This window comes from Neomonachus schauinslandi, chromosome 7, assembly GCF_002201575.2.
Source record: "Neomonachus schauinslandi chromosome 7, ASM220157v2, whole genome shotgun sequence".
NCBI lineage: Eukaryota > Metazoa > Chordata > Mammalia > Carnivora > Phocidae > Neomonachus > Neomonachus schauinslandi.
Window position 1 is genome coordinate 39609868 of NC_058409.1, and position 26294 is coordinate 39636161.

The following is a 26294-nucleotide window of genomic DNA, read 5'->3' on the forward strand; positions in this document are numbered from 1 at the left end:
GCGATATGTCCTAGGGATGAGGACATAGTGTATATAATGAAAATCCAACCTACAGATTCTTTGAGAAGTCAGAGAAGCAGCAAGCTCAAAGCCTATCATTGATGGCAATTATGGCCAACAAGGGTAAGGCCTACAAGTCACGAGAAGCTCTGCTCCCACAAGGCTCTCCTCCCTCCCCTAAAAGCCTCAAGTACTCTGCAGGTCTCACACGGTACGCGGCTGCTCTCTTGGCTAGAGTTAAAACACTGGTGCTTGTCCCCACCTGAAGGCACTTCTGTGTATGTGTCCACCACAGAGGCCTGCACATTAAGGTTCTGTGGGGTCTGTGCATGAAGGAATGTAGTTTTAGACAAGTAACCAAAGCAGAGGAGTCAGAGTATTTGCTTTCATTTTATCCTCTTCGTGTCCTTGTATAAAATCTGGACCTTATATGCAATCTGATCACTGCATATTAAGAATGGACTAGATTCTCTCTCCCCCTTCTTCTGCCCCTCCCCCCCAATAAATAAATCTTACCAAAAAAAAAAAAAGAATGGACTAGATAAAGCTCTGCTCAGAGCAAATTAAATATGGGGACAAACTTGTGAAACTAGGCTAAGACGAGATTGTCAGCTTCAAAAGATGAAGGTTTAAAGGTATTTCTAAAGTCTACTAAACTATGAATACTATGGAGAAGACTAGTTTACCATAAATATATTCTGTCAAATAATAACATCCGATCAAATTTCAGATAACATGTCTTCCTAAAAGACAAAGTTATCTAGAAGAGTGTTTGAAACATAAAAGACATTGAATATTTACTGAATTAAACTAAAAGTGTAACAAGCCTCACTTTGGGACAGCTGTTTTAGTACAGATGAAAATCTGTTGTAGAGGATTTAAAGAAAATTTATCTACCAACTTTGTCACTTACCTATCTTATTTACAACAGCAAAATCCAATTGAAAAGTGGTTAAGTATCTACCCATGTGTTATAGCTCAAGATTTATTAAATAAGTATCCAATTATGGCAAATACTCACACGAACCAAGAAAAAAAAAGATTTCCAGATTTTTATTTCTGGAACTGTACACCAGGTATTAAAGTACAACAAATACAAAATAATGCTCAAAAAAATCAGTGTTTATGTACAAATATTAAAATCAATGCAACAATAGCAACTTCCTCTTGAACATCTGATACTAAAACTTGTTGTGATTGTCACTAATTAATCTCATACTCACAGGGTACTTATTTCAAACTGGGACAACTGGAATCACTGGTCATCTAAGAGGAATTTTAATACCTACCATATTTAACAATAAAACTAATAGTTTCCTCCTTTTAGTGAAAAAATTAAGAACTTTTTAAAAAACATAGTAATGTCAATATTTTTATAAATTATTTCAATTTCCATTTGTAGGCAATGTGCTTTGAAACTCTGGGCAAACAATCTCCTTGGTGGTCAGGTTTATTCATTAGTTTACATTCAAAGTTGAAATATTCACTAGAGACTTTGGTTAAATTAAATGGTATCACTATGCTCTATTAGATCTGATGTTCTCAAATATTTATGACCCTCAATTTTAAAAATTAAAAAGGAAACAATTGCACAATTCTTTGACCTAATTGTACACACTTTAGTATTGTTTAAACAGTATTCTACATCCTTCAAGTAAATTCAGCAATTGACCATGACAAGAGGAAAACTAAACATTTAAAAAGCTAGCATGGAAAAGATGAAGTACGACTAAAAAAGTAAAGTATTGCTATAATCACAGCACCAGTTACACTTCTAAATGAATCCGCTGTCCTCTTCAAATTCCCTGTACATAAAAGATACATCAGCCAACAATGCAACAGCTCACCATGGATTTTTGGTTTGTTCATAAGAAAATAATGCGGCAAAAGAAAAAAAGAATTTATCACAGTTTGTTATAAGAATTGTGCTTAACACTTGATAATAAAGGCATTGTTTCTTCATGAAATTGCAAATCAGTAATTTTCATGCTCTCAAACGCAATTCTTCTAATAAACAGTAACAAATTCTCTGTTAAGATGCTTAACTGGAGGAAAAAAACAACCCAGTAAACCCAGCGTTCAAAAGAAAATTCAATAAATAGCTATTTTACATGGATAAAGTCATAGTGGTACAATTTATGAATGTCACATCAAACATGCACAAAAATGGTATTTATACATGGCAGAAACAGTCAGAAAATATTGAATTAGATCTAAAAAGATATGAAGAATTTACATATATATACAAAAATCTTGCAAATTATTGCCTCATTTTAACAAGGAATTAAAAGTAAACGTTACCAGCTAGTTAGCACTCTCTAAGAGGCTAAAATCAGAATGACGTTTAAAAATCTATTTAGCTGGAATTTATTTTTCTCTCATATCATTTTCTGGATTTTGGTCAAAAATCTTTATTTAAATAACTAAAGTGTCCATTCAACTTGCTGATAATCAAAACTTTAGATAAGAAACACTGTTTCCATCTTGTATCAAGATCCCAGCAATGCATAGATAAACTGAATATGTTACTGCATCAGCTACTGAGAATGGGCATGTTCATTTAAGTGCAACTGGTATTAGCATTCAGTCATCTTTGTGTAAATTACTTTAGACAAACCAGCCACTGTAAACCCAGAGTGAAAATCAAAGTTATAACAATGGAAGATTATGGCCAGTATCTTACTAAATTATAAAAGGTATACTGATTTTTAACAGAAGAAATAAGGTTCAAAGTTTAGCACAACACCACAGCAATAAGAAGCTGAGAACTTGGATAAAAATATCTGAAAGCAACACAGAGCCCAGGCTACCCATTATTTACTGTGTGCATACAGGAATGCTAGACTTTAGATGTATAAATTAGAGACTGATTTTAAGTTATTAATTTAACTACTTTTGTCCACTGTGCTAAACTAAATTTTATAGTAAATATACTACTGCGTAAACACTTCAAAGCAATCTTCATTAAAACGCTGCAAAGAAAAAATAAGAATACACATCATCCAAAACTAAGGATGTCATTGCAGTTCACAGTTTGTATAATAAATACCCTCCCTTTCCATCACTACTAAGGTCACTACAACCTATCTACTCGTCAGCACAACCTTGAAGCGACTTATTCTTACAAATATGAGCAATGCAGCCAAACATTTAAGTTTTTTGCAAAGCAAGACAACTAGTAGAAATTGGAAATTAAGACGGTGCCCCCCCCCCAAAAAAAACCCAAAGCAAAACTGTCTTAACTGAACTATAAAAGCAAACCTTATTACACCCTAATACTGTATTACGTATTGTTTGAATTCACCTTTTAACTTAAAGATGCATATCTAGAGAGCAAAAATGGCCAAAGCTTAGGACAATGGCTTCTCATTCATGATGTCTGGAATAAAAATAAAACTGAGTTTGAGATGCATCTGAACGTCTATCACTTTTTAAAACTTAAAGTGGTAAAGTACCATTCTATTTCAGATAGAAACTCACATTTTTCTCACCAACTGTTCAAGCTAAACAAAAAAGTTTAAATATACTTCAAGGTTCTACTGCATTAAGTGTAAAATCTAGAAGTCCCTCCAAAATATTAACACTTTGAACTGCAGTGCTACAAACAACTTAAGAAGCGTCCCAAAATGTAAACCATTGAGTGGCAACATCCTAGGCTTTGTAGACCGTGTCCTGCAAGTCAGTTGCCTCAGGATAAACTAAATTATCAATGACCAGTATGATTTTCACAATTATAATCTTGACAATGGTGGACAAAACCCCAACTGAATACCACATCTTCAAATGCCAAATTTTTAGCCAATAAACGAAGGTACACAGAACTCTTCCCACAGTAAAATGACCGATTCTGTGTAAGGTAGCCCTGGTCTAGAATTTTAAAACAGGATCCAAGCAAGCGTCTTCATAATTTGCACGCAGTTCCTCGTGCTGGCTTCCATAAAGATGGACTTGCTGTTTTGTAAACTGAAGTGCTCTAGTTGAATAACATGAGAGAAGTTTCCGTTTTAAAAAAATCCTTGCATGTTTGTGCAGTTTAAAGAAACCTACCCCTGCTTTTATTTAATTAAGAAAATAAAACCAAAAAATGCTACATTGAGCAGGGATTGGGATCGGTACCTGTAAACATTGTTATTCCACTGCATCCATTACGGCAAAAGGAATTTACACGAAAAGAAGCCACTCCATTCAGTTCAGAACATCTGTGCTGGTTTTGAGCTGGTGGCCTCTGTCTACAGGTTTTAAAACTGGGAGTGAGGGCAGTGGGGAACAGAAAAGAATAGAAAAAGAAGGGAGTGGAGAAGAGGTACTGGGGGATGAGGAAGAGATAAGCAGAGCTTAAAGCTGCACCACAGAGTTCAATCTTAGTTCCCAACTCTGCTGATCATAGTTCATTTCCACATTTATGGATTGAAAAATGAAAATACTCTTGATAAATCAAGATATAGTTCTATACATACTGACATCACTGATGTCATAGTGAAAAGGTTCAAACTTCCAGTGAAAGACTAAGCAGACCTGACCCTTTCCTCAAGTTTATTGGTACTGCACACCCACTGCTTCTGGGCCCCCCGCTCCCGTCACTCAGAGGGAAGAGCGGCATGCTGATGCAGAGCATGGGCACTGATGAAACCATTGGTCTCGCTGGCAGACAGACTGCCAAAGTCAGCCACAGAGACGGCCATTTTGGCACTGGTGATGTGATGTGTGTGGTTTTCAAAGTCCACACCCAAATTATTTACAGAAACCTCATTCATAAAGGATTCAGGAACAGCAATGCCCATTTTCAATCTCTTTGCCGGTCTTTCTGACTCTTCACTGCACATGTTCATGGGGTTTAGCTCCGAGTGATAAAATCCAGTCTCAAATAAATTAAAACAATCACTTTCCCCATTGCTCGGCAGGGTGAGTAACTCCTCTGTTACGACAGGCACATGATTGACTTGTCCACGGGGTGTGTTGCCCAGTGGAGGAAAGCTATCATCCAAACAATTCACATCCGGGGGGTTGCAGACGGTTGCCACACTGTTGGTCAGAGCTAAAAAGAAATGGAAAATGGTTTAAGGAAGTGGTCCCATGTCATGAAACAAAGACGACACAATTTTGCCCTAGGCTAACAAACACAAAAAGATGCTCATTTTACCTGTCAAGTCACTGGCAGTGAAAGAGTTGAGAATGTTCAGCTGTTGATCAGGAAGAGGCTCAGGTCGATTAGAAGTTAAGGCTGAAGAATTTACTGTCGAACCCAGAGCTTCTGTTTCATCTACCAAACGATCCATATAGTCCCTGAAAAACATACCCCGGTAACTTCAAGACTGCCTATCACAGTTAAAAACAGAAGTCTCTAAAGTCAACCCCGCAGTACTTACGTAACTCCAGGGTGATGGTTATATCGTTTCTTTCCAAATCTTGTCTGTTGAGCAAAGTAATCATAACGTTCAGATTTCTTCCACATATAGTAGAATGCTACACATTCAGCAACTGTTCTAGTTCTCACCTAACAAAAAAAAAAGTTAAAATTTTAAATAGAAACCAATAGACCCAACCCATTTTTCAGTAACTTCTTTTTTTAAAGATTTTGTTTATTTGACAGAGAGGGCGCGTGCGCACCCACACAAGCAGGGGGAGCTGCAGAGGTAGAGGGAGAAGCGGACTCCCCAGTGAGCAGGGAGCCCATTCGGCCTCGATCCCAGGACCCTGGGATCATGACCTGAGCCGAAGGCAGATGCTTAACGACTGAGCTACCCGGGCGCCCCACCTTTTTTTTTTTTTTTAACAACACTGTAGTTTCAATCCATGGGTCTTATTTTCTATCTTCCCAATTATAAATTCTGAACATTTAATAGTAAAATGTCATTACATTTACATTTTCAATAATAAGGATACCTTCAAAAGTTCAAGGTTTGTTATTTAAATCAGAATCTATTCATTTATAAAATAAATGTGTATCCAGAAATGATCTTACACCTTTACTGAAAATCTTAAAACAGTGGCAACCTTTACTTTTCCTCACTGAACTCTCACTGTGATTCTGACTGCAGCAGCAGTCCTTCTTAACCCTGAGGGGTCCACGAATGGGATTCACTGGCATCTATTAAATTCCAAAATTATATGCAGGTATACTTTTCTGGGGAGAAGGACTGCAGCTTCATCAGATTATCAAAGGGTTCCATAATGCAAGAGAGACGCAGAACCCTTAGAAAAGGGAGCCGCACGCAACTGCATCTGCAGTTTAAGATGATTTGTTACCTAACGGCAGGGTGTTTTCCTTCAACATGGGTTTGGTTCACCACTCCAACAGAGTTTGGTAAAAACAACAACAAAACAATAAAATCTGAGCCTTGCCAACGTGGCTCCACATCCAGACTAAGGCTGCTCAAACTATATACAGCTACAGGTATGAGTTCAGACATACAGACAAAATTCTGTATCCTTATCTAATAAATACTTTCTCCACTACTTAATCAGTATCCAATAAAGAAGTTTCAGAGTCTCTATCCTGATTAGTGAGCATGACATGAGTTCATAACATAAGGAACAAGCTTTTTAAGCCAAGAAATAAAGTATACATTTCAATAAACATCATACAGTTTAAGTCTTTGTGGCAAACATAAGCTTTCTGGGGACAGAGACCTTTCCTGTCTTATTCACTGATGTACCTCTAGCACTTAAAACGTCTGGTAAATGGGAGAACTTAATTATTTAGGAAATGAATAGATTTCATAAGTCATTTTTGCGCAAAACTTATGTTTTGACTTGAACAACCCAGACTTCTTGAAAAATGTTTTATCTACTCATTAAATACTTCATCTCATCTTTGAGAAAACACTAGGTTTTCATACATACAAAAAGGCACTAAACCATTCAACATCTTACTGGAAGGTCTAGCAAATGCAGCAAGACAAGAAAAAAATAAAAGGTATACAAGTTGAGAAGGAAGAAATAAAACTGTCTCTGTTCACAGATGACATGATTGTCTAAATAGAAAATTCCAAGAATCAGCAAAACATTCATGGAACTAATAAATGATTATAGCTAGGCTGCACGATACAAGGTTAATATGCAAGTCAATTGCTTGCCTATATACCAACAGTGAAAAACCAATACTGAAATTAAAAAGTACAATACCATTCACATTAGCACCCAAAAATGAAATATTTAGGTACAAATCTAACAAACTACATGCAAGACATACATGAGGAAAACTATAAAACCATGATTAAAGAAATCAGAGATCTAAATAAATGGAGAGATATTCCACATTCATGGGTAGGAAGACTCATGGCTGTTAAGATGTCAGTTCTTCCCAACTCAACCTACAGATTCAGGGCAATCCCAATCAAAATCCCAGCAAGTTACTGGGTAAGTAGTGACAAACTAATTCTAAAGTTTATATGGAAAGGCAAAAAAACAGAGTAGCCAACACAATATTGAGAGAGAAGTACAAAGTTGGAAGAATGACACTACCCAACTTCAAGACTTACTATAAAGTTACGGTAGTCAAGACAGCGGTCTACTGGCAAAAAAAAAGAGACAGATTAACGCAAGAGAATGGAGAGCCCAGAAATAGAACCACACAAATGCAGTCAACTAACTTTAATAAAGAGTAAAGGCGAAGCAACGAAGGATAGCCTTCTAAACAAATGGTGTTAGAACAACTGGACATCCATATGCAAAAACAAAAAAAAGAAAGAAAGAAAAAGAAAGAGAAAGAAGCTAGACACAGATCTTAACAACTTTCACAAAAATAAACTAAAAATGGAATATAGACATAAATGTGAAATGCAAAACTATAAAGCTCCTAGGAGAGAACATAGGAGAAAAGCTAGATGACTTTGGGGATGACAATGACTTTTTAGATGTAACACTAAAAGCACGATCGGTAAAAAAAAATCTGATTAGTTGAAATTCACTAAAATTAAAACCTTCTACTTTGCAAAAGACACTGTTAGGAGAATGAAGAGCCATATAGAGGGAGAAAATAGTTGCAAAACACACATGTGATAAAGGACTATTATCCAAAATGTGTAAAGAGCACTTAAAACTTTACAGTAAGGCAACAAACCACTCAATTAAAAAATAGGCTAAAGGCCTTACCAGACACCTCACAAAGAAGAGACACAGATGGCAAATAAGCAAATGAAAAGATAGTCCACATCTTATGTCATCAGAGAAATGCAAATGAAAACAACAAGATACACTACACAACTATTATTAACAGCCAAAATCTAAAACCCTGACAACACCAAATGCTGGAAGGATGTGCAGCAAGAGGAACTCGCAGTGCTGGTGGGAATGCAAAATGGTAAAGCCACTTGAGCAGACATTGTGAAGGTTTTCTAAAAAACCAAACATACTCTCACCATAGAATCCAGCAATCCCACTCATTGGCATTTAGCCAAAGGAGCTGAAGGTCCATGCAAAAACCTTCACACCAGGTGTTTATAGCAGCTTGTAACTATCAAAACTTGAACGGGACCACGATGTGCCTCAAGAGGTGAATGGATAAACTGGTATATCCATACAATGGAGTAAAAAGAAATGTGATAAAAAGACATGCACTATCAAGCCATGAAATGACACGAAGAAACCCTTAAATGCATAAGTCAAACAAGCCAACTGTATTAAAAAATACAATACCATTCACATTAGCACCCCAAAAATGAAATATTTAGGTGTTTAGCCAAAGGAGCAATAAAGGCTACATAGTATATGATTCCAACCATATGACATTCTGAAATGGCAAAAGCATAGAGACAGTAAAAAGCCAGGTGCTGGGGTAGGGCTGGAGGAAGGGAGAGAGGAATAGAATGGAATTGGTTGTAGTACAAGGCATTTTTAGGACTGTGAAACTATTCTGTATGATACTATGTAATGGTACAAACCATTACACACTTGTCAGAACCATACAACACAAAAAGTGAACCATGGACTTCAGTTAATAATAATATATCAATATTGGTTCATTAATTATAACAAATGTATCACACTAATGTAAAATATTAATAATAGTGGAAGCTGTGTATATGGGGGAAAGGGGGTATATGGGAATCCTATGTACTTTCTGATCTATTTCTCTGTAAACCATAAATTACTCTAAAAAATAAAGTCTATTAATGAAAAAGAAAAAGGAATAAAATATTGACCTACCCACCTAAATACTTCAGAATCTTTATGTTCCTTTAGGATGAAAAAAGATAATAATAAACAAACCATACTTTAATGAAACTTAATTATTCCAAACTATTGGAATATACACATTCACACACACTTTTTAAAAAACTCACTTTACTTTTCAGAACAGTTTTAGGTTCACAGCTGATGTGAGCAGAAAGTACAGAGTTCCCACATACCATCTTCTGCTCCCAAATATGCACAGCTTCCTCCACTATCAATTTCCCACCACAGTGGTACGTGTTACAATCGATGAATCTACACCCACACATCTTTATTACCCAAAGTCCATCATTTACATTAGGGTTCACTCAGGTATTATACATCATATAGGTAATGACAAATATATATTGACATATATCCACCATTAGAGTATCATACAAAATAGTTCCACTGCCCTAAAAATCCTCTGTACTGTGCCTATTCATCCCTCCCTCTATGATAAATCTTGAAACCACTGATCTATTTACTGTCTCCACAGTTTTGCCTTTTCCAGAATGTCATATAGTTGAAATCACACAGGAGATAATCTTTCCAGATTGGCCTCCTTGACTTAACAATATGCATTTAAAGGTCACCTCATGTCTTTTTGTGGCTTAATAGCTCATTCCTTTTAGAACTGAATTATATGCCAGTGTTTGGATGTGTCACAATGTATTTATCCATCCACCTCTCAGAATATATTTATCCATCCACCTCAAAGGACACCTTACTTGTCTCCAAGTTCCGGCAATTATGATTAAATGTGCTATTAACATTTTGTGTGGATATAAATTTTCAACTCTTTTGTGTAAATACCAATGAGTACAACCATTGGATCATATGTTAAGAGTATGGTTAGCTTTGTATGAAAATGCCAAACTGTCTTTTAAAGGTGCCATACTATTTTGCATTCCCATCAGTAATGAATGAGAGTTCCTGTTGCTCCACATTCTTGCCAGCATTTGATGTTATTAGAACACTTATAGTTGGTTTTAGTAATCAATGTTTCTTCTTTCAGCAACTGCAGTTCTGGCTGCTAAAGAGAAACATTTCTGAGGCCACAAACATCTGAATAGCTTAGAAAGAAATCAAAGTCAAGGAAAACGGAAGAAAAGTAAGACTACCTAGAAAACAGTCAATCCATTCTCCATGAGTACAGTGTAACAACTACGTATGTCAAAAGATAGGTGAGTCCTCTATCAGCCATCCCACAAGCAGGCCGGGGCCAATCCCAGTCACGTGTAAAGCAATATAAGAAATGCTAATGTCAGGAAAGCATTAACAAATTCTTCCTTTTTTTTTCCCTACCCAAGTGACTTAAAACTTATGTGCTTCTATTCACTGTCATTATTAAGCAATCTGTACTACTTTGCCTAACTTACCTTATTCTTCTGTATAAGATGAAAATCTTTTCCAAAAAGCATGAGTGCATGTTCAAAGCTCCGGCATTCTTCTTCTGTCCACGCAGTCATTCCTTCTAAAGAAATTAAAGAAACTTCATTGGCCTCAGAGCTCTTTTATATGAATTGCTAGTTTACTTTCAGTATGTTTCCCCTATAAAAGGCCGTTAACTATCCCTCTCTCTCTCTCTCTAACACACACACACACACACACACACACACAGTTCTGTATGCAGGAGATTTCAGTTAGGATTACCAAAAGTAAGCACAATACAATCTTATTTAAAAATCAACAATACCAAAATATAAACACTGGGGTTTTCTCCTCTACATGGAAGGATAAGAATGTAATGTTTTTCTGTAATTTATACGCATTGTTTTTCTGACTTTTTTAAACAATGAGCATATATTTTTTCAAATTAAAAAAAAGGTTATTTCCTTTATGACGGAAAAAAAAAGCTTCATTTTGATATTATATCAAAACCATAGTGCTTTTAATTAAAGACCATAAATAATCAATACATATTTATTTAAAGTCAGTTTGCAGAGTACTACACTCTGGAAATCCAGTGGGAATAAGAAACAGCCCATGCTCTCAAGACTAAATCCCGTTTAACTTCTCAGAAGACGCTAATGTGAGTGACCTCAAATCTGTTTGGGGCAGAGGAAACCTGAAGTCCTTCATTCGAAGACAATGGGGACCAGGTCCCCATCAAGAGTAGTCCACCACAGGGGCGCCAGGGTGGCTCAGTCATTAACCGTCTGCCTTCAGCTCGGGTCATGATCCCAGGGTCCTGGGATCGAGCCCCACATTGGGCTCCCTGCTCAGCGAGAGGCCTGCTTCTCCCTCTCCCACTCCCCCTACTTGTGTTCCCTCTCTCCTGTGCCTCTGTCAAATAAATAAATAAAATCTTTAAAAAAAAAAAAAAAGAGTAGTCCACCATAAAAATAAAACATAGTTTGAACTAAAGTAAAAACCAGTATTTAGTTTTTGAGATTAGGAGAGCTTAAAAATAATTTTCTCAAAAAAGCAACTTTTATAAGAAAACATTTCAACAGACTATCTCAACCTAGAAGTTTAAATGTGCTGTTTTCAGCTTTTCTATTTTTCCAAATCACTTATATACTATTACTGAGTATTATTTCACTCTATATATACTTAATGAAAGCTATGGTGCATGCAATTATTTATATAATGACAAAACTACTGAAATTAAAGTTAACCATTTTCCCCGACACACACAAAACAAAGCCTAAGTATCATAAAAATTTTATTACATGATTACTAAAAATACCTTCCTTGTAATAAATTCAATGGAATATATTATAATACATGTTTTTTATCTTTAATCTCCTTTTAATTTCCTGTTTGGTTTAAAAAAAAAGAAAAAACAACTTTTCTTTTCAATGAAATCATAAAATCGTTCTTTTTAATTACTTTGGATATATTGTCATCTCTGGGGTCTGCTTTGTTCTGTAACTATTTCTTCAAGAAAGTGGAGGTGACAGGGGGGTAACTAATTTGTATCTGAACAATCTCTGGTACGTCTAAAAATAGAGGGCAAGAAAAGGAAAAAATTATTGGCTATGAAGATGAACACAGATCTTACAAAAGTGTAATAGGACTGCTCCATCCTTTACAATACTTTGTTATTCTAATCCCCAAATGAGCATCCCCTTTCATTTCCCTCTCTTGATCCCAAGAGTTCCTCACCTTGAGATGCCTTTCCGTTGCAGCAGTACCTTTCAATTGCTTCCTTTATATTATGGTTACACTTGAGAAGTTCATATAATGCCTACAAGATAAAGAAAAAAAAAAAAACACCTATCCAATAAAAATTACCAGAAATTCACACTTAACAACAGCATTAAAACAAATAGACAAGAAAACACCAGGACTAGTAAGAGTCTTGACAAATACTGTCTGAAATGCTCTCTAAATGCAAGACATTTAGGGGTATGCTTGCCGAAACATTTAGTCTACTTAACTGTCCTGGTGATGGACTCTGGTATCCCAGGAGTTTGTTCATTTTCACTCTACCCCTCAGAAGTCATCTACCAGTATCGTTCTTTTTTTTTTTTTTGCCAGGTCATCTGAGCTGGGCAATTTCCCTATTTTAGATGATTTTTTTCTAGTTGGGAAAAATTAGAACTATGGTCTTATTTCTTGATATCACCTACTCCCTGTCTTTTAGAGTGTTAATAAGAGGGAACAGCAGCAGGCCTAGAATAGAAGGATGGGTACCTGAGTGACTAGGGTTTATAATGGTCTCATGGTCTACTATGAAGGGTGTCATTTTCTTAAAATTAGAATTTCTTCTCATTAAATCTGTTTGGAATTACAAATATACTAAATAGCAGTGGAGAGAACTTAACTGGAAGTTATTTAATAATCCACCTTCCCAAGTAATTTCCAAGAAAGGCAAAGATGGCTCAATATTAGTAAATCTATTAATACATCAATAGGCTAATAATCAGAACATAATCATTAAAAAACAATCCAGCTGCTAAAAAAGCATCTGATAAATCAGTATCCATTTCTAATTTTAAAAAGACAAAAACCATAATAAGTGTAAGTGGATGATTACTATCTTAGTATAATAAAGACAGCCTATATCAAACCAAGCACTGGTATTATTCTTAATGTAAAAACCTTAGATATATTACCTCCCATCAAAAGCAGGCCTCAAATCACTACCACTACCAAAAGTCTCTGAGAGTTATGGCTAATGCAGTAAGATAGTAATAGGAGTAAGAGATATAATAAATGGTAAGGAAGGAACCAAGGTATAATTCAATAATGACTTTAAGACTAGAAAGCCTGATAAAAACAACTGAAAAATTATTAGTTTCACTAGCTTGAGAAAAATTAAATTTTTAAAAAATTGGTATTTCTCTATATTAACAGTATATAATTATTATAGATCCCATTAACAAAAGTATTAAATACACATAAATATTTAAGATACTGATGAATTAAGTTAATTAGATGCATGTGATATCCAAACAAACAAAAACACTGAGTGATTAAAAAAGTCAAATACATAGAGAGTCAGATCATGTTCTTGAACTGGAAGGTTTAACGTTTTAAAGGTACTAATTCTTCTAAAATTAATTTACAGTTTAATGGACTATCAGTACAAAAACCCAGTGGGGATTCTTTTTGACAAAGCTACTCTGAAATTCAACTACTACGACTTCTGTATGTTACTTGGGAATTCAAGTCTGAATCCAACTATCTCTGGATATTCATTTCAGTTAGGATCATTGAGGCTAAAAATACAGAGTGAAAAGTATACGAGAGGGGCAAAATGATGTCAGAAGGCCAAACCAGGGGCATCCAAAAAAAAACCCTTAGTAGGCAATACTTCCAGCCCCATCCCACATACAATCAAGAGTATCCTGCAGGGCGCCTGGGTGGCTCAGTTGGTTAAGCGACTGCCTTTGGCTCAGGTCATGATCCTGGAGTCCCGGGATCGAGTCCCGCATCGGGCTCCCTGCTCGGCAGGGAGTCTGCTTCTCCCTCTGACCCTCCTCCCTCTCATGCTCTCTGTCTCTCATTCTCTCTGTCTCAAATAAATAAATAAAATCTTTAAAAAAAAAAAAAAAAGAGTATCCTGCAACTATAGGTACACAGTGCTTAACAAATGCTCCTAAAGCAAATTTATACAATCTTAATAGGCAATACTTTTGAACACTTCCTGAATAGAGTTCAAGAATAATCCAAAAAATACCTTTATTATAAAATCTAAAGTCCAACCATAGAGAATGTTTAAATAAGTGATATTACAGCTACAGGATGGAATATTCCGTCATCGGAATGAGATAGTAAAGAATTCTCAATGCCAAGGAAAATAAGTGATTCAAATTAAGATATGTGCATACACAGAGAAGAAAGGACCAGAAGAGAAAACGTGAAACAATATGGAGTAGTTATCACTAGATCTTGGGACTTTTCTTAACCAGTGTTTTCCAAGTTTTAAAAATCTACAGAAAGAGAGATATCCAGTTCACACTTAAGAAATACTTGAATCACATATAAGAAAATCAAGAACGGTGCCTAGGTGGCTTAGTCGGTCAAGCATCTGACTCCTGATTTCGGCTCAGATCATGATCTTAGGGTTGTAAGATTAAGCCCCTCGTCATGCTCTGGGCTGGGCGTGGAGCGTGCTTAAGATTCTCTCTGATCCCCCCCCCCATTCCCCCCCCCCGCCCAAAAAAAGGAAAATCAAGAAGAGATTAGTTAGCTGCTGTTTCAACAGAAGTTAAAGTATACCTGTTCATTGTCCCTTGTGTGTGTTCCTGCAGATATCCTATCCATTATTTTTTCATTTCCAGTTCTTAATGAGGTCTCAACAAGGTACTCCTTAACTTTGCTCTCCAAAACCACACCAGGACGCCAAAGTAACTGGTCTTCATTTTCATACACTGATAAAGAAAATCCCATTAACACATTAAAAATAGTGAACATACTCCTAGATGCATACAAACTGCTCTTCCTCTTCTTTGATACGCTATACATTGGGACAACTAACTTTGACGACAGCAGCAATTTGATTGTCTCGCGACCCACTGGTAAAGGTATAATTGTTTTTTTTTAACTTTATTAAGGGCCAAGTGGTCCAGTGGCTACAGCAAGCAGCTTTCTCACTGGTTGATTTACTATCCAATCAGAAGGCTTTCTATGCCTAGTGAAATCTAATGTAAAACCCAGAAGGGTGTTTTATATTCTCCTAATGAGGGGGTAAAAATAACCTGTATAAATTCTTTAATAGCCTCTTGAACTCTCTAACTGCCTCTATGATGTGTATACAGGTTAAAAACTGCAAACAAATAAAACACACAAAAATAAATAAAAGCCAAAATATCTGCCAATAATGAAATACCTAAGAAAGGTAGATTTTTACTTTACTAATTTCCTCCCAAAGGGTGAATTTTAAAGGAGGATGCACATTCATCAAAAATGGAAAAGAATGATTAACAGTAAGAGAAGTAAACTTTCCAAAATCTCTTAAAGAGGTTGATACATTAATAAGCAGAGTGTCACTAAAACAAGATATATATATTATTAATGCACACATTGCCACCATACTTAAAGCTTCTACTTCACACACTAAAGTAACACAGATGGCCCAAATATTTATCCCATTGCTTCAAGTGCAATGCATTCTTCAAGTGTAGGATAAGTACTAAATATAGCTAATAAAATAATTTCCTGAAAGCTCCCTATGTACCAGGGACCAGGATCAGTGCTTTCTATTCACAACTGTGTGAGGCAGGCATTATCGCTCCCGGTGAGCAGGAAAGGTAAAAATAAAATGTGCCTATGAACCAGTAAGACTGACTTTTGATGTAAATTCCTCTCCTCCTTGTCATAACTGAAATAGGTAAAACAGTTTGGGTCTATCCCCTCTAAGGATAGAGAAGGTAGAGCTTCCCTCCTGAATGTGTACAAGTGAGAGAGGATTACATCCATTATGTTTAATCTAAGAACTGACGTGGCTGAGCATGTTCTGACGTCAAGGGTGTGTGTCATTTGGGTGGGGGGATGGAGAGGCTGGGTCATCTGAATATCAGCCACTGTTTTGCTTCCCTGGGACAACATCATTTCGAAAGCAGTTTAGGAAAACATTGTTATTAGGGGCTGCCAATGCTAACAACCCTAGGGTAGCCACTCTCCCCTTCCTTTAAATGGAGGATGACCTAACAGGGCAAAGGAAAAAAGAAAAACTCAGGAAGGGCTGTGTCGCTGTGCTGTGTTGGCCCCACGATGTCACAGGGACAAATCGACTCCTTAGGGAAAAGGTCAAATGCACACGGCCAAATGTATATGCTTCCCAAGTTCAGCTAGGGAAAAATACCTGTATTTTTATTTTCCACCACATTTTCGAGACCAACTATAACTGGGATCTACCAAAAATGCGAAGAAAAACTGATTACACTTAAGTAGGGGTGTACAAAAAAAGAAAGGGAATCCTTGTGTTCTACCACCTTCTCTTTCAGGGCTTACACAGGAGAATTTCTTCTAGAGTCTTCATTCATCAAGAATTTTCTTTCCAAGAGATTTTATCTCTAATGTGCTCATTATCTCAGGTTATAAGATTCTACCCACTTCTACTAGAGTGGGATGTAGGTCAAGCAGATGCACCTGCAAAGGCGTTCCACTACCCTACCTGGTGCCTTAGCATACCCATAAGGCTAAGAAGCACTGTACAGAGACAGAAATGGTTCTCTGAGTCTCAGCGTTAATTCTGACATATTATTCCTGAGTCAGGCCCAAACTTTCGCTGACTCCAACTCTATCTTTATTCTGCCAAGGTTGATGGGCACCTGGGTGGCTCAGCTGGCTAAGCATCTGCCTTTGGCTCAGGTTATGATCCCAGCATTCTGGGATCGAGCCCTGCATTGGGCTCTCTGCTTGGTGGGGAGTCGGCTACTCCCTCTCCTTCTGCAGCTCCCCTTGCTTGCACGCTCTTTCTCTAATAAATAAATAAAATCTTTCAAAAAAAATTAATGTATACTGCCAAGGTTGGTATGTAATCAAATAATTAAACAAACTATTAAGGGATAACTTGGCCTACCATATATTATCAAAATCAAAACCAAAAATCTTACTTACCTTTCTCATCACCAACATACTCTCCAAGGTAAGGGGGAATCTCTGCCTGATACTGTAAACCAATCATTATTTCCTACAAGAAAATTTAGAAGTAAAAACAACTTATAAAAATATACTGAAAAACAAGTTCCAACTCATTGAATTACTACAAGTCAAAAGAAATTTCATCTTACAACAGCAACATTATCTTAAATTACTTCAGAAATGAAAAAAGCTACTTTAGTCCAAACTGTCTACTAAGTTATTATGATAGTAACTCAACTTACTTTCCTCAAATCTTCAGGTGAGTTACCACTGTCTGTTTCAACATCTTCAACTTCTGATTCCTTATCTCCATCACATGTAGTATTTGCTTAAAAAAAGAAAATTAAATTTTAAAAAGGTTTTTATTGCCTATTTTTGCAGCACGTGCCTGGCATGTGGCATTTTATAAAAAATCATTTGAATGAATGAGATTAGCACAAATATACTCAACTTCTTGTACTATTCTCACATTTTAACACTAGTCAAAACAAGAAACTGAAAATACTAAGGAAGTGTATGGTACCTTAAAATTTTTTGTTCTACTGTCAAATAGTTTGGGAAGGCAAAAGGAAAACCACTACGGTCACCTTAAAAAAGAACAGAAAGCAATAGAGTTCTTATTATGCTAACCCAGAATGGGACAGAGGTGTACATTAACTCCATCAAAATTATGTTTTTGCACACATACACCTGTATGTGTATTTGCATTTGTTAAGTGAACAGTTCTTCTATGACCAAAATACCTAAAAAATAAGCAAGGCTGCAGATAAGAAATTATTTCACTTCAAAGACCTTTTAAATATTACTGATATACATTAAGGGATAACACCAAGAACTAAAAAGAAAAAGAGAATTAAATAAATCACTAAAGACATAAAAAAATAGTTATTGAGCATCTGATGGTTTTCAAAACCAGGAGAGTAGAGGACCTTTTAAAACAAGTCCAAAAAATGTCCATAAAATTTCATGGCTGAAGAACTATGATTGGTTACGATAGCAACAGATGAATCTTGGGAAAGAAAATAGCCTTGTAAAACTAACCAAATGTTTTAGGTTTTAAAACGACATGTTGGTTCACCTCTATCCCAATAAAAAGTTATAGTCGTTATCAGGATTGTAATAGAACTGTATTTCCATTAAGTAAAACACTTAGAATATTCTGACGAACGATTTGTTTTGTTTTGTTTTAAGTCTGATGAGCTAGTGAATGCCATAAAATGCACTGGAGCCAGAGTATCAGTGCTACTACTCATCAGTAATGACTGAGCTTCTTACATCGTAAAGGCCTAGGGAAGAAATCAGAAGTTTCATGGGAAGTCACAGACGGTGTCAGATCATCTGCAGAAGACTGAGTTTCCTCATCATCACCTGACAACAGGTCTTTTGCTATTTCCTCCTGTAAGAATAAGAATGCAGTGCTAGAGTTAGAAATTACTACATCTCATAAAAAAATTTTTTACTTAAAAAAAGGAAATTAGACTTCATCAATTTCTTATTACTCATAAACATACTATGTATTATGATACAATTAAGAACTTGTTGAAGGCCCCTTTTGAGAGAAGTAAATCTGAAATGCTCCTATAATTTACTTCATATACATATTTAATAACAATATTTAATTACATATAATATTTAATAACTATATTATTATACACTTAAAAAATCTGCCTAACTTATGGATAAGCAGAAAGCTTATCTGAACCTGCAAGCTAATTTTTAGTGAATTTACAACAAAAATAATCTTATGTCTAAGTGATTAACAATTAAACTCACTTTCTACCAACGTAAATAAATAAAACCAAAAAATGCCCCGAACTCTTCTCTTCCAATAATTAAAAAAATCTAACCAATGAAAAACTCTGACTAGAGATATAATTTTAAAAGCAACACGTTTGAATTAACTTTTATCTAAGTACAGAGTCATCTGTGTGCCTGGTACATAGGCACTCAGTATTTGCCGAGTGACTACAGTCATTAAAGGTGTGGTACGTTAATACCACATCTGACTGAAAAGGGGAAACAACAAAACTCACAGGAAGAGGTGCCAAGATGTGGATTCCTCTCCCTGTCTGAGAGTCCCTTTCCAGAGACCATAGAAAGCTAGCAGAGACCGTGGCTGTGTGAACTGCCCTCAGCAGGGACTATGCCTTCCCCACAACCAACAGTGTGACAGATGTGTCACCAAGGCCTTGGCTGCTGTGGCTGCCTTCACTCACAGAGCCCAAGAAAACAGAACTTCTCCCCAACCACTCCACATCTAAGCCAGCTTGGATTGAAGGCTTCTGGGGGATTTATTAATCAATGCATTCAAGTGTTCAGAGGATCAAAAAAAGTTAGGGCAAAATCTAAGTTTAGATACTGTATGTCAACATAGTAAAGAAAAACTTTATGGGAGAACGCTCAAACATACAAAGTATTAAGAAGCTACTAGTACTTTTAAAGCAGTGTAATCAAAGCCAAACAATATTTAAATCGGTCACCAAAATGATAAAGAGCAATGGGTCAATAAGAAATTTACATTTCAGAAATACAAAATGCTTTTAATGAAAAGGAAACTAATAAAAACAGCCAATGGTAATGGATTTGGAATTTTTCTTTTAAATGCTTGTACTCACTTTGTCTAGTGTCATGTCTGGTAGTTCATCAGCAAGTTCACTTGGGGAGCTATTTGTACTGGAATTTGCCACTGCCGGAATTGTAGGTTCATAGCCATAGAACGCCAGTAAATCTTCTAAAGGCATGTTTCCTTCCTATTCAAGCCAGGGCACAAACATAAACTCAGTACATGTCACAATACAGAAGCACAGATAAACTGTGATGCCCTTAATGTTCATAAAACACATTATAAAAAAGCAGTATCAAATCAAAGCCAAGTTTTAGTTTTTCTTTTTGTACTACTGCTAGAAAATAGGCTCAAACAGTCAGAGCTATTATTAACTTATTAACAAAGTCTAATGATTAACATCTTCATTTTTATTTCCAGCATCATTTCACTCTTTAAAAAATTCCTCAAATATTTAGTGATTTTTTTTTTAAGCATTCAACATTAGTATAAAGATTTACCTTGAAAGAACTTACAAGTAATCAATCAATAACTTCATATAATACTCAGTGTGTTTCCTTGGATTTAACAGTTGAAGACCACTTGGTTTAATTCTTCATGTTAATTGGATGACAGCCAAAGGGCAACCACTTTTAGTATATGTGCTGCCGAAGCGAGCACCGAAGGGCAACCACTAACACCAGTAATATTTATGTATTACTCTTCAAAATTATCCTTTCTATTACTAGCACCATATCTGTATTCTGTACAATTGTTTTAGGTTTCTCTTCCATAAACACCTACTGAAGTTTATTATCATTACGGCCATCGTACAGGTGACAAAACGGAGGCTTAGTTCTGGGTTCAAATTCCAGTACCACCAGTTCACTTACTGGCAGCGATGCTTTGATAAAAGTACATACTTTGGCTGCAATGCTTCCTATGTTATGAATACCTACGCCATGCCATATTTTGGCACCCTTTTCCCCCAACTAATCCATCTGGAAATAAGTGGTGTATTTCCTTTTTAAAAATATCTTAATTCAACTACTAAACTATATACAGCTATTTACAACTATTCAAATATATAAATACAAAATAATAGATCTACAGACTAGTTAATTTGCTCAATATTTTAGAGATGTTTATGCTCATCTATTAAGAAATTCATTAAACTTGCTTATAGGTTTCGTTTTCCCTTTTTTTTTTTTTTTTTTTAAAGATTTTATTTATTTATTTGACAGAGAGAGAGAGGGAACACAAGCAGGGGGAGTGGGAGAGGGAGAAGCAGGCTTCCCACAGAGCAGGGAGCCCGATGCGGGGCTCGATCCCAGGACTCTGGGATCATGACCCGAGCTGAAGGCAGACGCTTAACGGCTGAGCCACCCAGGCGCCCCTTCCGTTTTCCCTTTAAGGCAAAATGCCTCAGTCATGAAGCAAAAGCATGAAAATGCTAAAACATGTCCTCAGCTGATCACAAAGTGAGCTGAAATGAGCCAGTGATGATTTCTAGAAAGCCACTGTCAGGCTCGGAGGGGTGCCCAAGAATCTGGCCTTCTTCACCTTTACAGGTCTAGAACTTATATTTTTCACTGTGCCTGCTTCAAACAGATTCATGCTAAATGAGCTCTATAGAAAAGGTTTATGACAGAATGTGACTTTGTAAATTTGCAGTAGGAGACATGTGCCTTTCCAGTGACCATACCAATCATGTCACTCATGAAATCCTTTCAGCTTGGGATTGGAATCAGTTAAAAAGCTGCTTTGGTAGCATGGAGTCAGCACAAATGGAGTTGGATGGTCAGGATGGACAGAAGTTCACCCATACCATGGGGAAACCTCGTGAATTCTTCTTCTCCCAAATCAAAGAACAGAACCCCTCAAATGTGCCCAGAACCAGATTCAGAGTCTCTCTAGTCCTGCTCCTTGCAGATTCCATGCAGCCCATTCCCTTTGGCTCATATTGGTTCTAAGAGGAGTTAGGGTTGAAGCTTTTGCAAACCACCTGTCTGTATTATTTCTTCAAAACCTCATAGTTTCAGATTCTCTCCATGAGCTGGGGAGATGTCAATTTTCATGCATCATACACTAATAATCCACCTTTCCATCAATACAGCATTTACTGGGTCCTAGGTACTATGCAGAGGTTGCTAGCTGTAGATACAGAAATTTACAGAAAGTCCCTGCTCTGAATGAGTTCAAGTCTTAATGGAAGAAACTGGTAAGTTAACAATTATAATACAAAGTGTTGATTGCAAAAATCAATTCCAGAAATGGTAGTATACACTGGTAGGTACAGAGAAGGGAAGAACTAAACTCTAGGAATAATGGCATGCATGAGGTTAGGGAGGTGCCACATAGGGTGCAAAGACTGAGCTAAGTCTTGACAGATGAAGAGGCATTTGACAGATGAGGGCTGTGTACTAGGGACTTGTGGTGTGTCATAAGAAACACTGACTGAGCAGTTACTGGGTGCCAGTAGGCCACTGTGCCAAGTGCCAGTATGAAAAATAGGTCTTGCCCTTCTACAGAGTACAGTCTAGAGGGCAGAGGGGAGGGAGAATAATCACAATACACAAATATAAAACTGCCAATTACAATGAATGCAAAGGAAATAAATAGGGTCCAGAATAATGTAGAGAGTCTACTTTCTCAGGGTCAAAGGGAAGACAGAGAGTGACCTTTACTCCCAGCGTAATGGGAAGTGAATGGAGACTAAAAAAAAAAGGGGGGGGGGGGATAAAGGGGGAGTGCCATGACTTTATTTCTTCTTAAATGTTGGGCAACTACATAAAGAAAAGTTTGAGGAGGTGGAGAGACAAGAGAAAAGCAGGGAGACCACCTAAGGGTTTCATGCTGGATTAAGGTAGTGATATAAACATGGAGAGAAGTTAATAGATGATATATATTCTAAGGTGGAATCAAATGGGTTCCTGGATGTGGGAGTGAAAGGGAGAGAAATGTCTCTCCAGATTTCTATTTGAGCAACTGCCTATATGGTGGTAACTTTTACCGAGATAGAAAGGACTGAAGTCAGTTAAGCATCTGCCTTCGGCTCAGGTCATGATCCCAGGGTCCTGGGATCAAGTCCCACATTGGGCTCCCTGCTAGATGGGGAGCCTGCTTCTCCTTCTCCCTCTGCTTGCTGCTCCCCCTGCTTGTGCTCTGTCAAAAAAATAAATAAAATCTTTAAAAAAAAATAAAAAGAAGAAAGGACTGAGGATGGGTTTCTGAAGGAAACAAAAGTTCTGCAGAAGACACAAGTTAAGTCTGAGAGGACTATGAGACATCTAAGTAGAAGAGTCAAGTTGGCCAGCAGCCTGGTGTTCATCGAGGATCAGGCTGGGCTAAAGATATACATCTGGCATTCGTTAGCATCTAGATATCTAAAGCCAAAGAAGGCAAGAGGATACAAAGAAAAGAGAAGGGAATATATGCTTTATTAGAAGAACTTCCAGATATATTACCCTACAGGCAATGGGAGATGTCTGGAAGATTTTAAGCACAATATACATTTTGAAAATAACATTCTAGGGGGAGTAGAAGAAGGAGAGCCTCAACTAAGGAAGGGAATTATCTGAGCAAAATTAAGAGAAAAGAATGTATTTCTTGACCTACTTGATAAAGTGAATGAAAGTGACAGAAGAGTCTAAAAGGACTGCCTGTTTCTGGCCTGCAAAGGCTAAATACCTATAGCACCGTTATGAGACAGAAACATCAGACAAACTTGAAGGTGGACAGTGGGGTAGTAAATGATAATTCAAGGCAAAAGCTGAAGCAATGGGCTTGAATGAGATCATCCAGAAAAGGCATAGAGAGTGAGAAGACAAAAGCTAGAACTCTGGGAAATGCCATCAATTAAAATGTGGGCAAAGAAAGAATGGCCCATAAATACCAGAGAGCAGAACTAAGAGAAAGCAGAATTACATAAGCTAAGGAAGAAGCAAGTGTGGAGAGACCAGAGATAGTCACTGTAGGCCAAATATCAAAGAGAAATCAAGCGAAATAAAGAGAGAGAGGAATTCTCTGTACCTGTCAAGCAGGAATTACTGGTGATCCTACAGCCTACTGGGAGAAACAAAGCTGAATCGATGGAGGAAAGTACATGAATGAACTGAATGGAGGGGAGAGAATACATACAGTATAAAAAGAGAATCACTAAGGGCAACACAGGGTTAAAACAATTTCTCCCAAATTTAGGAAACATATGAGTAGGATTCTCTATGCTGATTTTAAAAAATAAGTGGGAAGGAAAGACTTAGGGCAGGAGGGATGGAATTAAGAGTTAGCTTAGGATGTGGCATATACTCTTGGGACAGTAGGGAGAGAAGAATGAGTATAAAAGTTAAGTTTGTATGTGTGGGGCACATAGGAGATTCCAGGTAGTCACTCATGAAAACCCCACTTTCTCTATAAAGACACAAGTACGATCATCTGTTGAGGAAGAAGGTGACTATCTTAGTGGAACTTTATCAACACATTCAAGGAATGACACTAGTTACCTAAAGGGAGCTGATGATAAAATACAGAAATTACTTGTACTAAAAACTTGTATAGCAAAACCAGAAAAGGTGAATCTAATCTCTGAAGCACTTCACAAGTGAGCTATTAGACCTATTAATAAAGGACTGTTCTCTGAAGCACAAAAGAAGTTTTTAAAAAAATCAAATGAGTAAATCTCAGTCTCTGAGATCTGTGGTGGCTAGATCAGCGTAGAAGTTTGATCCAGCACCTTATCACAGGTAGAGAATTTTTCTCTTCTTTTTCTCAGGTATTTTGTTGACCCTATTTAAATTTTAAGGGGCATATTTGAGTCTAGTCATACTTATAAATGAACTATTTTCTAACTCAAAGGTTTTATATCAGGAAGAACATAAAATCTAGAGGCAGAGGACTCACTAACTGCTAACCATTACTGTAGACAAATCACCTAACTCCCCTCACCTACATTTCTTCATCTGTAAATAGAAAAGTATCATAATTTCCTTGATCCTATGATGCATAACCTCACGTGCCAGAAATTAGGATGCATCCCATTATCAATGTACACATTGCCCATAGTACTGTTCTTCCTTGCCTCCATCTATATTACTTCTTTAAATCTATGGTACATTTCACAATCAACAAGGACTCTTAACCAAGGAAATAATGCTAATACTCATCCAATACACCTGATGGTGCTCCTGGATTGATCAACAGAAATTGTTCAAGTGAAGTGTAGAACAATTTTCATATGACGCCAGTCTGATATCTTAAAATATGCATTGCAAAACAGTATACATGTAGTTTTAAAAAATTAAAAAAAACAAACAAACCGGGGCGCCTGGGTGGCTCAGTTGGTTAAGCAACTGCCTTCGGCTCAGGTCATGATCCTGGAGTCCCGGGATCGAGTCCCGCATCAGGCTCCCTGCTCAGCGGGGAGTCTGCTTCTCCCTCTGACCCTCCCCCTCTCATGCTCTCTGTCTCCCACTCTCTCTCTCAGATAAATAAATAAAAAATCTTTAAAAACAAACAAACAAACAAACAAACCCACAAAACAGGAAGGATCTATACCAAAGTGTAAGTGGTAGAAAAGGTGATTTTTACTTTCTCATTCCACAATGAATATCATCAAGGGAGAAATCTACGTATTATTGTAAAGAACTTCTCTAAAAGTTATAGCTGGAGACTATTAAATTAAAACCTCACAAAACAATAACATGAATAAACTATAGTAAGACACAATGTAAACCTTATTTTATACGTTTAATAACATAAATCTAGTCACATAATGTATTCTCTATACCAAAGTTCTACTATACAAAAACTGTTTTTATCTCTTATTTTTAATACATACTGTACTAAAAATTTGTAAGCACTAAAATACAGGCCATATTTATAGTCTATAAACTATCCAGTTTACTATGAGTATAAAAACTTACTGTAATTTCTAAAAACAAACATTAACATCAAGCCCCTAAAACTGTGAACATTTACAAATACCTAAATCAAAGTTCCAATAATAAAAGATGAACAGAGTACATTAAATGATATAGAAATAATTTTAAATTTCCTCTATAAACGATTTTTACTCTTTATATTTGTATTTCTATCTGCTATTTTGTATTCAGTGTCATGTTTCATTAAATATCAACAAAGAATAGAGACCACATCTACATAGTTATGCTTTACTACAGATAAGAATTATAGTTCGGAGGAAGTGGGCAGTCAGTCACTCTTAGAAATAGCTCCTCTTATCCACTGTTCAGTGAGAGAAAGATTAGGCTTCTAAGTGGAGACACAGTTCTTAGGTCTTCCCTAGAATCTGTTTAAAGATCACCTGTAGTTTTCTGTCCCAATTTCCAAGAATGTCATAAAATACCAAGAAGCAAAACTGTCCAAGTACAGAGAAGTTGAAATATTTAAAGACCTCTAATTTTTCTGAATCTTCAAATTAGTGATAGATATCATTACAAAGCAAAAAATTAATTACCAGTGTTTATTTTTTTAAGATTTTTATTTGACAGAGAGATAATGTTAGCTGGATTATATAATTCTCAATTATTCTAGGCTACCC

General features: G+C 36.5%; 1 protein-coding gene across 2 annotated transcripts in view; it reads right to left on the reverse strand.

The window, feature by feature from the left end:
• Positions 1-1043: 1043 nt before the first annotated feature.
• The window catches only part of MIER3 (MIER family member 3), a 29872-nt gene continuing 4621 nt past the window's right edge, over positions 1044-26294 (reverse strand). For both annotated transcript variants that reach the window (XM_021701778.2, XM_021701777.2), the window contains 10 exons: positions 19812-19946; positions 18472-18592; positions 17439-17524; positions 17173-17245; positions 14830-14981; positions 12268-12349; positions 10536-10630; positions 5367-5494; positions 5141-5283; positions 1044-5035 (listed from right to left, as the gene is read on the reverse strand). In XM_021701778.2, the coding sequence (XP_021557453.1) occupies positions 4578-5035; positions 5141-5283; positions 5367-5494; positions 10536-10630; positions 12268-12349; positions 14830-14981; positions 17173-17245; positions 17439-17524; positions 18472-18592; positions 19812-19946 (1473 nt within the window). In that variant the 3' untranslated portion in view covers positions 1044-4577. The remainder of the gene's footprint in view (positions 5036-5140; positions 5284-5366; positions 5495-10535; positions 10631-12267; positions 12350-14829; positions 14982-17172; positions 17246-17438; positions 17525-18471; positions 18593-19811; positions 19947-26294) is intronic.